The sequence below is a fragment of the Dysidea avara genome, chromosome 10 (assembly GCF_963678975.1).
Source record: "Dysidea avara chromosome 10, odDysAvar1.4, whole genome shotgun sequence".
In the NCBI taxonomy this organism is placed as follows: domain Eukaryota; kingdom Metazoa; phylum Porifera; class Demospongiae; order Dictyoceratida; family Dysideidae; genus Dysidea; species Dysidea avara.
This window is the reverse complement of record NC_089281.1, coordinates 23,423,899-23,435,047: the sequence shown is the minus strand read 5'-3', so window position 1 is coordinate 23,435,047 and position 11,149 is coordinate 23,423,899. Positions and strand designations below refer to the sequence as shown.

General features: G+C 36.7%; 1 protein-coding gene and 1 long non-coding RNA gene across 3 annotated transcripts in view; one reads left to right on the top strand and one right to left on the bottom strand.

Annotated features, from left to right (window-relative positions):
• Nucleotides 1–1,293: 1,293 nt before the first annotated feature.
• On the bottom strand, nucleotides 1,294–7,111 carry LOC136268111 (uncharacterized). 2 transcript variants are annotated; one of them, XR_010706873.1, is made up of 2 exons: nucleotides 6,769–7,111; nucleotides 1,294–1,567 (listed from the first exon to the last, which is right to left on the bottom strand). It is a non-coding gene; the product is annotated as an uncharacterized lncRNA (long non-coding RNA). The 2 variants fall into 2 exon arrangements; XR_010706874.1 differs by lacking the exon at nucleotides 6,769–7,111 and adding an exon at nucleotides 3,255–4,050.
• Nucleotides 6,957–11,149, top strand: part of LOC136268110 (VPS10 domain-containing receptor SorCS2-like) — a 36,054-nt gene continuing 31,861 nt past the window's right edge. The window contains exons 1-5 of the mRNA XM_066063341.1: nucleotides 6,957–7,285; nucleotides 7,344–7,414; nucleotides 8,638–8,734; nucleotides 9,787–9,960; nucleotides 11,044–11,111. Of these exons, the coding sequence (XP_065919413.1) occupies nucleotides 6,998–7,285; nucleotides 7,344–7,414; nucleotides 8,638–8,734; nucleotides 9,787–9,960; nucleotides 11,044–11,111 (698 nt within the window). The 5' untranslated portion in view covers nucleotides 6,957–6,997. The remainder of the gene's footprint in view (nucleotides 7,286–7,343; nucleotides 7,415–8,637; nucleotides 8,735–9,786; nucleotides 9,961–11,043; nucleotides 11,112–11,149) is intronic.

Genomic DNA, 11,149 nt, shown 5'->3' with positions numbered 1-11,149 from the left:
ATAGTTTTTGGAATCATGCACCTCTAGGAAAAGTGTTGAGATGGAAAATTAACAGGTTCCTTGCATGAAGAAGAGGACTGCATAGTGCAGAAACTTGATGGAACCAGAAAAGGCTACATGCTGCCACAGGTGAGTTTGTTATTGTGGCATGATAAGGTTGCCATGAGCTGCTTCATCTGTAGCTGGCCTCTAGTCTTGAAATTGTGGTCAGGTAGCTGTAGGCTGGCAGTTTGGATGTCAGCTAGCTATAGGTTTTGGACTTTTTTAATTCAAATTCAATATTTGGCCTTCTGTAAGTGTTTTCTTGTTTTTAACACTGGATTTGATGTTAGTAATTTTCGTTGTATATGATATTTCTATAGTGGTTCTTAATGTCAACATTTTGAGTCTTTTGACAGGTGTCATTCATTTTAAGGGGAATCTTACTAAAAGTATACTAATGTATTGTTTGAATTCAGCTAAGTATTGTACTAAGAAAATGTAGTTAAAACTACTTCACTGTATTTTCACAATAGCTTAGCTATGCATGTCTATTGTAAAATGTGTATATAGAGCACATGCCTGGCTGCTTCCTTTGATGACATAAAACCTATCTTTAATCATGAAATAATATGTAGGAGTACATTGGTTTGTCTTCATACATCAGCAGCTGCTGCAGGTTAGGATGCATTCATAAGCATTGTAGTTTACCTATACTTAATTTTCTTTCTTTTACAAAATTACGATGCTAGCTAACACTTCATCCTAAATAAAGTATGCATGTATTACTGGCCATGCATTGACAGTGTTAATGTTGTTCTTTTAAAGTCTGAATATGCACAAATTACACCACACTAGAGCATATAATATAATCTTAGCTAGAAATATGAATTTATGAGTATCGGATGTAATTTTGGATTGGATGAAATTCAATAGATTATTTTCTGTTTCACAAAGACTTTTCCATCGTGCCCATCATGTTTTGCAATATAGAATCTATTATAACAGGAGAATGATTTGATTTGATAATCTTACAGCCATATTTCTTCCTTACCCAGAGGAACACATTATAAATACAACTGAAAATAAACAACGCATACAGAAATAGAATGTAAGGGTTAAAGTTGTCGCACTGTCACTTACCAAGTAGAATGCAATAGCCATACTTATACTGTGTGGTATATACTACCGTGATGTTATAAGAGCTGGTGCTGACTTTTAGTACTGTCAGAATGCATGATGTAAGCATGTTGGTATGGAAAATCTTAAAATGTGTGATGTGGTGCCTAACAATGCTGTGTATATGAATATATAGTTATGCACACAGAATAAGTACGTATACATGTTAAATACATCAGTACACACTAGTTTCGTAGGTACACTGTATGGTGTACAAGATGCATATACGTACATAATAGGTGCATGTATGCAGTTAGATGACAAGATTACAGAGTGATCAGCGCTATAAAGTGGAGGGACTTAGGTAACTACAAAACAATTAAATCTATAGCTAAATAATAAAACAGCTCTCTTACATAGATATATAATGGTGCAGTTATTTCCAGCAGCAGAATCTATTTCATGACATCTAAAGAATATGAAAAGTAAATGACTTATTATATCTAACAATGAGACAAAAAAATTTATGTCACTTTACCAAGTAATAGCTCTCTATAACTGCTTGAAATTTATATGCATAAACTTACAAAGTAACTTGATTCCAAAACTTTGTGGTGCAAAGCATAAAGAATGGAATACTGTGAGTTGTAAACGATTGCATGAAATAAACTTTTGCATTTCCGTGAACTGTAGCTACATACATAGTTCTAAAGGTTTGATTTATTTGTGTTGAATAAAACATTAAGATTGATAGTGGTTGACAAACAAAAAAAATTGGCTGCAAGTGTTATTATTTGCATAAGTTACTCACGCAAATGTTTCAGTAGTTAGCTACAGTTTGTGAATCTGGTGATAAGAACTAATACTTCAATAAAAATGATCATATTCAAACAACTCTAAACTCCAACAACCATGCAAACAAAGTAAACTTCAAAGCTGTCTTTAACTTGGACTACAAATTTTGCACGAGGCATCAAAAAGAACAAAACGTAGATATACGTCAAGAACTAGTAACATAACTATTATGTAATGATGTGTACATTGGTCTTATTAGTGCATTTCATGATACAGTAAATGTGAACACATGTAACGGCTTGTAGATACATGTGGATCGTCCATACCAAATTAATCATTCATTATCAAATCTAGTGTACTTCAAACTATCTATCATATTTTGGTCATCAGACCACGGATTATAATGGCTATGGACACCCATCAATGCACCTGAGCATCCAGATGCGGTGGACGTTCATTTGTTGTGAAGCTTCTAAGCAAAGCTCAAGCAATTACTGATGCTGATGACCAAGTCACTCCTCTATCGATTTGCAAAGCAGCATCGATCTCATACTAAGCCAGTTATTAGCAAAGAAGACCCAACTGGAAGAACTGGATCAGACAATCTCCACAGCAATAACCGTAGAACAAGACCTTGATGATGAAACATATACATGTAAAACTTAGAGAAACATTGAGCCTGGATGTAAGCACAGTATTACACTATTCATAGATTTTGATGACACTAGTAGTGTAAAAATAATTTTAAAACATTAAATAACAGGGATCGCTGAAAAAGACAGAGTCAAACAAGTCAGCAAGATCAACCACTCTAGTACTACTATAATGGAGCATTTCAAACCCTCTAGAACCTAACATTTGAAATTACTCTATTTAGTATCAAAATGCCATAGTTTCCTTAGTCTGTACTATCTCCATTGAGTCCGAATATCGACATAATTTAATGGTTTGAAATGCTCCATTGTAGTTCTAGAATTTGATGGTTTGTCTTGCTGACTTGTTTGACAGCTACTCAATGACCCTAAAAGAACCAATTATTGTTTCAAAAATCATCACAATTTGCACTTATAAACAGATCATGGACATGGAGAACCACATAGGAAGAAAGGCTTTGTAGTTTTTATCTCCAAAAAGTGAACAGAATTTTCTGTAGATCAGTTATAAAGTAATAAATTGAACAATGTGGCAAATTTCGGCATTAGTACTTTCATTGGTTCCTCTTTACTTTATACGCACTAGTGGACCTATCCTTCTTGTAAAATAATTAATTTCTAATTTGTTTAGGTGAGAGCATTAAATATAGGCTATCCCTACTATAAACTACCTACTGTAAGGATGTATATGCTAAAAGTTAATTTTACCTGTCAGTCACTGTCATCTTCATCACTATTGTTCTGAACACCATCAGCTACCAAAGGGATAACTTCATCATTTGGCCTATTAAAATTCTTTATCACACTCTTTACCACATTCTTTATCACATACAGGATGTATGTTACAAAGAAACATGCTAAAACTGTTAGAAATAGTATAAAAGTAATTCCCATCCTCAATCGATTATCTATGTATATTATTGGTATTTGAGGCCACAATGCTGTCATATTAACCACAAAAATGAGACCAAACACACTGCTAAGGACCACCACATGTTGTATCTTAGTAGAATAAGCCAAACAGTTAATAAAGAGAACCAAGGGAAGGATCCAAAATGTGGGAGAACATCGCCAGCCATTTCCATCTAAGCTACTAATAAGCAGAAGCAACAATGAAAGTAATATAGCACCATCCAACAGATTTATGCTTCTTAGTCTATACGGCTGGAACCATATGTGAACCACCATAATAACACTGCACACAGCCAGCAGCGTAATAAACTTTGCAAATGTATATTCGTCTTTAAGCATCCAAAATCCAAGTAGAAAGTCACAAAAAATATCAATGCCATAGATCACTTGTCGACATATCAGATAGTATGCAGAAAACCAGTAGCACTTGTCTTTGTAGCATGACTGTAGCTGATCTATTATTGGCCTGATACTCATAAAGTTGATGTTGTAATGACAAGTTAAATATCGTTGGAAGAGTAGGAAGAATGGAAAACCAAATCCAATAACTACTTCACATAATATTGCTAAGATGACATAATATTGATGATGATCATGGGGCACAGATTCTACTTACACTTGCAGTGATGTTAAACTAATAAACTGTGCCGTGGGTTGAATGATATTGGCTTCGTGGAGTATAATTGAATAGTAGTCGACAATCGATCGCTTACGCTATTTTGAGGATCTCACAAACACTTATTTTTAAAATCTGTCATAGGATAGTGGAATTATAGGCAATTTTGTCCTTTCAAAAAGGTCCATATCTTTACATTGATAAAAGTCTGCAGTTCAATTGTATAGCTCAGCTTTGCAAAAACATTTTGAACTTCTAATTTCTGATTTAGTACATGGAGCACAGTGCACTCTTACTTGTAAGACCCTCTGAATAAAGGTCACTTCTCACCACTAAATAGTTGCATTCTTACAGATGACAAAACAACAAACACATGGTTGAGTGCAAACACTCTGTATCACCTCCACCCAAAAACACAAAGTGCATGCAAATTAGTAAGTTGTACTGTTGATTCATAGTTGCTCATACAGCTCCATGATAGCTACCAAAATGATGCACCAAACAGATAAGCTACTTGTGTTGTAAATTTGCTGACTTTTACTATACTAATATTGAAATCTATGTACATGGACAAAAATGTTCACCTTGGTGTAACTAAAATGTGCTGGGTTGTTTCTTGCAAAGAGAACATAAAATTATGGTAAATATATTGCAAAATAATCTACCACACAAAGATATTTAACTAGCAGCACCATCATATTCCTTGCCCCTAGAAACCGTAATAACAATACAATTGGTTGATCAATCTGCTTGTACGGCAGCAAATTGATTGTGCCAAATCTTCAATGGAAGAAAATTTATGTAAATGAATTCCAGAATCGCTATCCTAGAATGAAGTATTGTGAATTTTGCTCACATAGGAGCAGACAGGTATGCAGAGGCGAGGGGTCACCAACTGCTTCGAAATCTCGTACACCTCCAGTAAAATCCTGCCTGAAATACGAAATCTTATGTTGTTATCGTGATTCTGATTCTATACTCGTTCTGGTACCGTAGCTTACACTCAACTGCTCCTGCACAAAAGTAAGAATGAAATCCGATGTTCCGCTCCGCTTCGGATTTGTATAATCAAGTTGTGGAAGCCGCACAAAACCAGGAGCTGTGGGAAAAAAGTCGCACAAACCAGGAGAGAATGAAATCCGATGTTCCGCTCCGTTTCGGATTTATATTATTAAGCGAGTTGTGGAAGCCAAATAAAGCAGGAGTTGTGGGAAAGAAGCCACATAAACCAGGAGAGAATCCATGCAAACTGTCCAAAAGTATATCGATAAAATCCGATGTTCCGCTCCGTTTCGAATTTGTATTAAGCGAGTTGTGGAAGCCAAACAAAACCAGGAGCTGTGGGAAAGAAGCCACACAAAACCAGGAGAATCTATGTAGATTGCTCCTGCACAAACGTAAGAATGAAATCCGATGTTCCGCTCCGCCTCGGATTTGTATCAAGCAAGTTGTGGAAGCCAAACAAAACCAGGAGCTGTGAGAAAGAAGCCATACAAAACCAGGAGAGAATCGAATTGAGAATGTTCCGCTCCGTTTTGGATTTGTATTAAGCGAGCTGTGGAAGCCAAACAAAACCAGGAGCTGTGGGAAAGAAGCCATACAAAACCAGGAGAGAATCTAATTGAGAATGAAATCCGATGTTCCTCTCCGTTTCAGATTTGCATTAAGCGAGTTGTGGAAGCCAAACAAAACCAGGAGTTGTGGGAAAGAAGCCGATTTATATTAAGCGAGTTGTGGAAGCCAAAAAAAACAGGAGCTGTGGGAAAGAAGCCAAACAAAACCTGGGGAATTCATGCAAACTTCTCCTGCACAAAAGTAAGAATGGATTTACTTAGCAAACTGCAAACTTAGCAACATAAACTTAGCAAAACTTCATAAACTTAGCAACACACCAACTACAAAAGCAACTTAAGCATACACTGAGATGCTCCTGGTTTTGTGGGGTTTCACACCAGATAGAGCTTTGACAGTTGTTCCTGGTTTTGAGGGGTTTCGCACGGGATTTCCCCTGAATGATTGGCCTTTTCCTGGTTTATAGGGCTTCAGCTGCGAGTTGCTCCTGGTTTTGTAAGGTTTCATTTAATAGTTATGCCTAGGCTTTACTCCTGGTTTTATATGGCTTCACAATTCCTCTCAATTTCGTGAGGCTTTGCTCTTACATGCCTGCTGAACTTCTGTTTCTTTCTCTCACTACTTTTTGGTGATTTCAGAACTTATCACTCTACACCAACCTGTAATTTAAAATCAGATTTTGCAGCTCTCGTTCGATTTTGTGAAATCTTTTGAAACCCGTGAAATCTTGAGAAATTTGTTCAAGATTTTGAAATCCGTACCACTTTTTCGTGAGTTGGTGACCCCTCGTGCAGAGGTGCATACACTTGATTTGTCAGTCAGTACAATCACAACTCAGCAAATTCAATGTATTTACCGCCGGTGTCTAAAATCTCCATGCAGGAATTGACACATGCAGTGAAAGACATGCATACAATACATATAGCTATGTAACTTGTTACTAAATGAACAGAATCACGTGGGTGCCGCTTTATGCGCTTCTGCAATTGACACATTGCTAGAGGGATCTATACTTGACAAATCTCAGGAATGCTTACAGTATGTGCGAACTGGGCCACTTTTTCCATTGGAACATGACATAATAATCGGTGCGTACATCAACAACATAGTTGATATACTCACATCAATCGTTTCCAAAGTCGTTGCTACTCGTTGCTAATGAACCCAGTCTAGTAACTAATTCCAAAGCACTGGTTCCAAGGTAAAGTCAAATCTAAAATCACACGAATACTGCCACACCAGCCAGCAGGGATAATAACGCGTCTTCTATTATCGCAGAGATTTATATACATGCACCTTCACAAAGTGTCACGTGATCGTCAGAGGGGAATTCCTTGAATTTTGACGCAAAATGGCTAACAGGCGCAACAATCCATCAATTAGTAGTCATCCTGGACTGCTGGTGTTACTCCTGCTTGGTTATGCAGTACTAACAGAAGGATTGAGAACGATTTCTGTACCGAAGCTGAAGGGAATAGAGCCGCAAGTGATCGAGATACCGCCAGGTGGTCTGCCGCTGTCTTTGTTCAGGAACAAGAGGCAAACGTTTAGTAATGCCTCCCACATCGGAGTGACTGCCAAGCTTATTGGTGATAATCATAATGTTGCGGTAGTACATTGGAGTGGCTACCCTTCCGAGGTGAGCGTTGTAGCAGTGACTTCTAAATGGCCGTCCCATCACATTTGTATGATTTCAGAACATCTTCATTCTAACGAAGAGAACTGTTGGTGGACTATATGGCAGAACTACGGAGAGCTTTTTGTGGAGGTGAATGTAATACTGGCTTCATAGTCACTTGTACACTTCCACAATTGTACCATTTGCATTCACTATAAGAAAACATCTTGATTAATAAATTGATCAATTTTATTTTGGCCGCAGGTGTTTCAACACACAGCATTGTAGTGACTATAGCATAGTATTTTCTCTGTGTGTATACTGTATTTATAAATACATATAGCTGACACCCAGGCATTTGAAGCAGCTGAAAAATCCTGTTGCTCAGCTGTTGACATAGTTCTATTAGGCCAGGCAAACTTGATTAATTGTTTCTCATCCATTTTTACCTACCGCCTCTAATTTCATTATTGCTGTTATCAATCATGTGCACATGTATTTTGATGCTAAGAAGGCTGGCCATCATTTACTGCACTTGCTCCTCAGAAATGGTGGTAAAATGTAAGTACTACATAGTTCTTAAAGGCTTTATCTAACCTTTATAGTAATGTACAGCTTTGATTTGGAGTATTATCTCTAATAATGAATAATAAAAAATGATCTCCCTCCTGCATGGAAATCCAATTTTTGTGGATGAGAAACAAGTAATCAAGTTTGCCTGGCCTTAGTTGTAGGCCTCAATAAGCCATTGTAATCTTGTACAAGACCTTTCATTAAGGTAGCACCACTGCCCTTCCTTTAGGACCCAGCATTTATTCAAGGTACTAAATAATATAACACAGGTTACTGAAACTAGTGGCAAACATGTTGTTTGGTGGGTACTTTTATTCATGATAGATAATTTCATATTTGGTATGATAATTGTGTTACTATTTCTCCATACTGGCAACCACAAAACTATTACTAAATTCACACATACCACTGTTTGTTAGCACTGTTACCTCATAGTACATTAGTGAGAACGAGGACACCATTTATGCAGTTTGGTCCCCCCCCCGAAAAGACACTGTATGACATGGGAAATTGGGAACCTTAGATAATCAGGTCGTTTTTGGTTCAGAGTGTGTGGATTATACATTGTATCAGTGTGTTGAGTTCTATTGTGAAATTTGCGATGAACTTACAAGGTGTATTTTACCACATATATATCATAACTTTTCTGGACAAAACCGTGGTATGTTGTAGCAATATGATCACTATCTGAAAAATTAGTGTTCAGAGGAAGTTAATGAATGGGTTAATGTTTATGTTGGCCATGTAAGGTTTCAGGTATGTGAAGATGTTGTATATATTGCTGTTTATTCTGTGCACAGATCAAAAGATTATGGGGTAACATTTCAGAATGAAACTGACAAGTTTCCATCTGATGCAGTGGCCCATTGGTATTACGTCTCAAAGGATAATGTGAAGGTTTGTGTGAATGTCTGTGTGTACTTGGATGTATGACCAAATAATTAACCCTTGAAGGGCTTCCATTATAACTACAAGGTTGATGTAAAAGGAGAAATGTGACAACTAGTTTTGTGTAGATACAAATCATTTATACCTATTTCCCATGTAGCGTAACCGTCTATTGTAGATGTCTGTAGGACAATTGGAGGATTTTAGTACTGTTCTTTATAGTAGTTTTGTGTTTAATAGTCACTACCAGAGGAAGTGTGTAAAATATAATACATACCTGCGCAGGGCGCATTATATTAGTCCTATTTTCAGGAGTGTTACAAAAATCATGGGATGTTTAACATCTGACACACTAAATCACTCCATATATGATATTGTTATCAATTATGGTATTGTTTGGCATGGATTGTGATGTCTTTCTTTTAAGGTATTTGACATGTATAAACCACAGAACATTGACTCCACAAGTTATTTTTAGCTACCTACCACAATGGTTTATATATATATATAGCACTGACTATCCACATTCTATGATTATAGGTTGTGGTTATGATATTATCCAGTTACTAAATACTAATGTGATTATGGGTATAATCCAATTATAGTTGTTCTATCCCTATCATAGCTTTTATTCTAATGGATCAAGTATGAAATTTTAGCACAAAAATTCCATTACAAAGTGTAGTCCACTAATACAGTAGCTAAGTTCATGTGCACTTTTAAATCCTTGGTTTTGATTGGCCATCCAGTATTGTACTAAGTCAAGAAACTCAAGCATTGCACCCAAACTACCTTTATGCTATTTTTGCTGTCCCAGCTGGGCACAATACCAAAGTTTGCTTGCACCCTGGAGCTAATGTAAAAGCTGTGATATTAGTAATTCTAAGTGAACACTTGCTTATTTAACTACACTATGGTGAGGAGGAAAATATTGTGGAAATACTGACAGCTACACTTAGTTAGAATTGTGTGCAAGGAGGCAGTTAGTATTTGTTTCACTCTGAAATTGGTTGTTTTACCACAACTACTAGTATTAGTATTTCTCCTTTGCCATTATGTAGATCATCTTCAAAGATTTGGTTCGTGATCGTTTCTATGTCACTACTGATGAAGGAGATTCTTATACTACATATAATTTGGGGTTTGATCCAAGTATAGTCTCCTTAAGTTATTCAGCAGCAAGTAGTCCTAACTATGTGTTCTGCAGAGATACCACATCTACAGGTGGTAACAAGGTGAGTGTGTTTGATGTGTATGCTATTAGGAACCCATAAAATGCTGCAAAGTATAACACCTTGACCTTGCAGTGTCTAGACGCTTTTGTTACTAACCATACTGTGTAGTTAAAATTGTTTATGCACAATTTATTCTGAGCTGCTGAACTGAGGATTCAAACATTAATTGTAGTGTATGCTATGCAGTATTGGCATTCAGATAGCTGAAAATTTCATTGTATCTCAAGTTGTGTGTGTGTGTGCGTGCGTGTGTGTGTGTGTGTGTGCATGCGTGTGTGTGTGTGTGTGTGTGTGTGTGTGTGTGTGTGTGTGTGTGTGTGTGTGTGTGTGTGTGTGTGTGTGTGTTGAATTACTGATACGTAATGAAGGTAAGTCCAAGACATTGTATATACTAACGTACTTTCTGCTGTGGTATACCAAAAGGCATCTGTAGCAATGTCCAAGACAAAATGAAGCCTGTAGTGGTAACCATTATTTTATCTGACAGGAAGTTAGTTAGTTAGTTAGTCAGTAAAAACTTTCACTGAATACATGTATATCATAACAGTTTATGTGTCAGAAGTTTTTCAGGTCACACTGAAAACACTTTTGGGTTTACGTATATAGACTGTGATGTGGTCCTCCATAAAATCACGTGCATGAAATTTTTGAGGGCAAAAGTGTATCTGTTCTATGCTAGAAAAATTGCCGAAGTCAGATGATAAGGTAAGTTACTAAGTAAAAGTACACAACGTCCTTGTACTGTGGTGAGTTAATCTGCTTAAGGATGGTTTTTACAACAATACATTTTATCCTCACTTTTTCCCATAAATCCAAAAAGCCGCAACAGCTTTTTTGCGAGACCACACCCTAGTGGTGGTCTATACCAAACCAATGCTTCCAATGCATTACAAAGATAGTTGATATTTTTGCAAGAAAACTCAAATTTTCACGATCCCTATTACAGTACTACATTCTGTGTGACGAAAAATGTGCACGTTCATGTAGAGCAGTAACTAATAAGGTTCTGCTGTAATTTCAACCCATTTTATTGGGGTATTTATGTTCACCACTTAATTCTCATTATCTCTTGCCATATTGTAGCTTTATGTGAGCAACAATTTGGGTGCCTCCTGGTTTCACATTGGATCAAATGTGTCAACTGCTTCATGGTAGGTGTATACTCATCATGATTATGTATATGAAGATG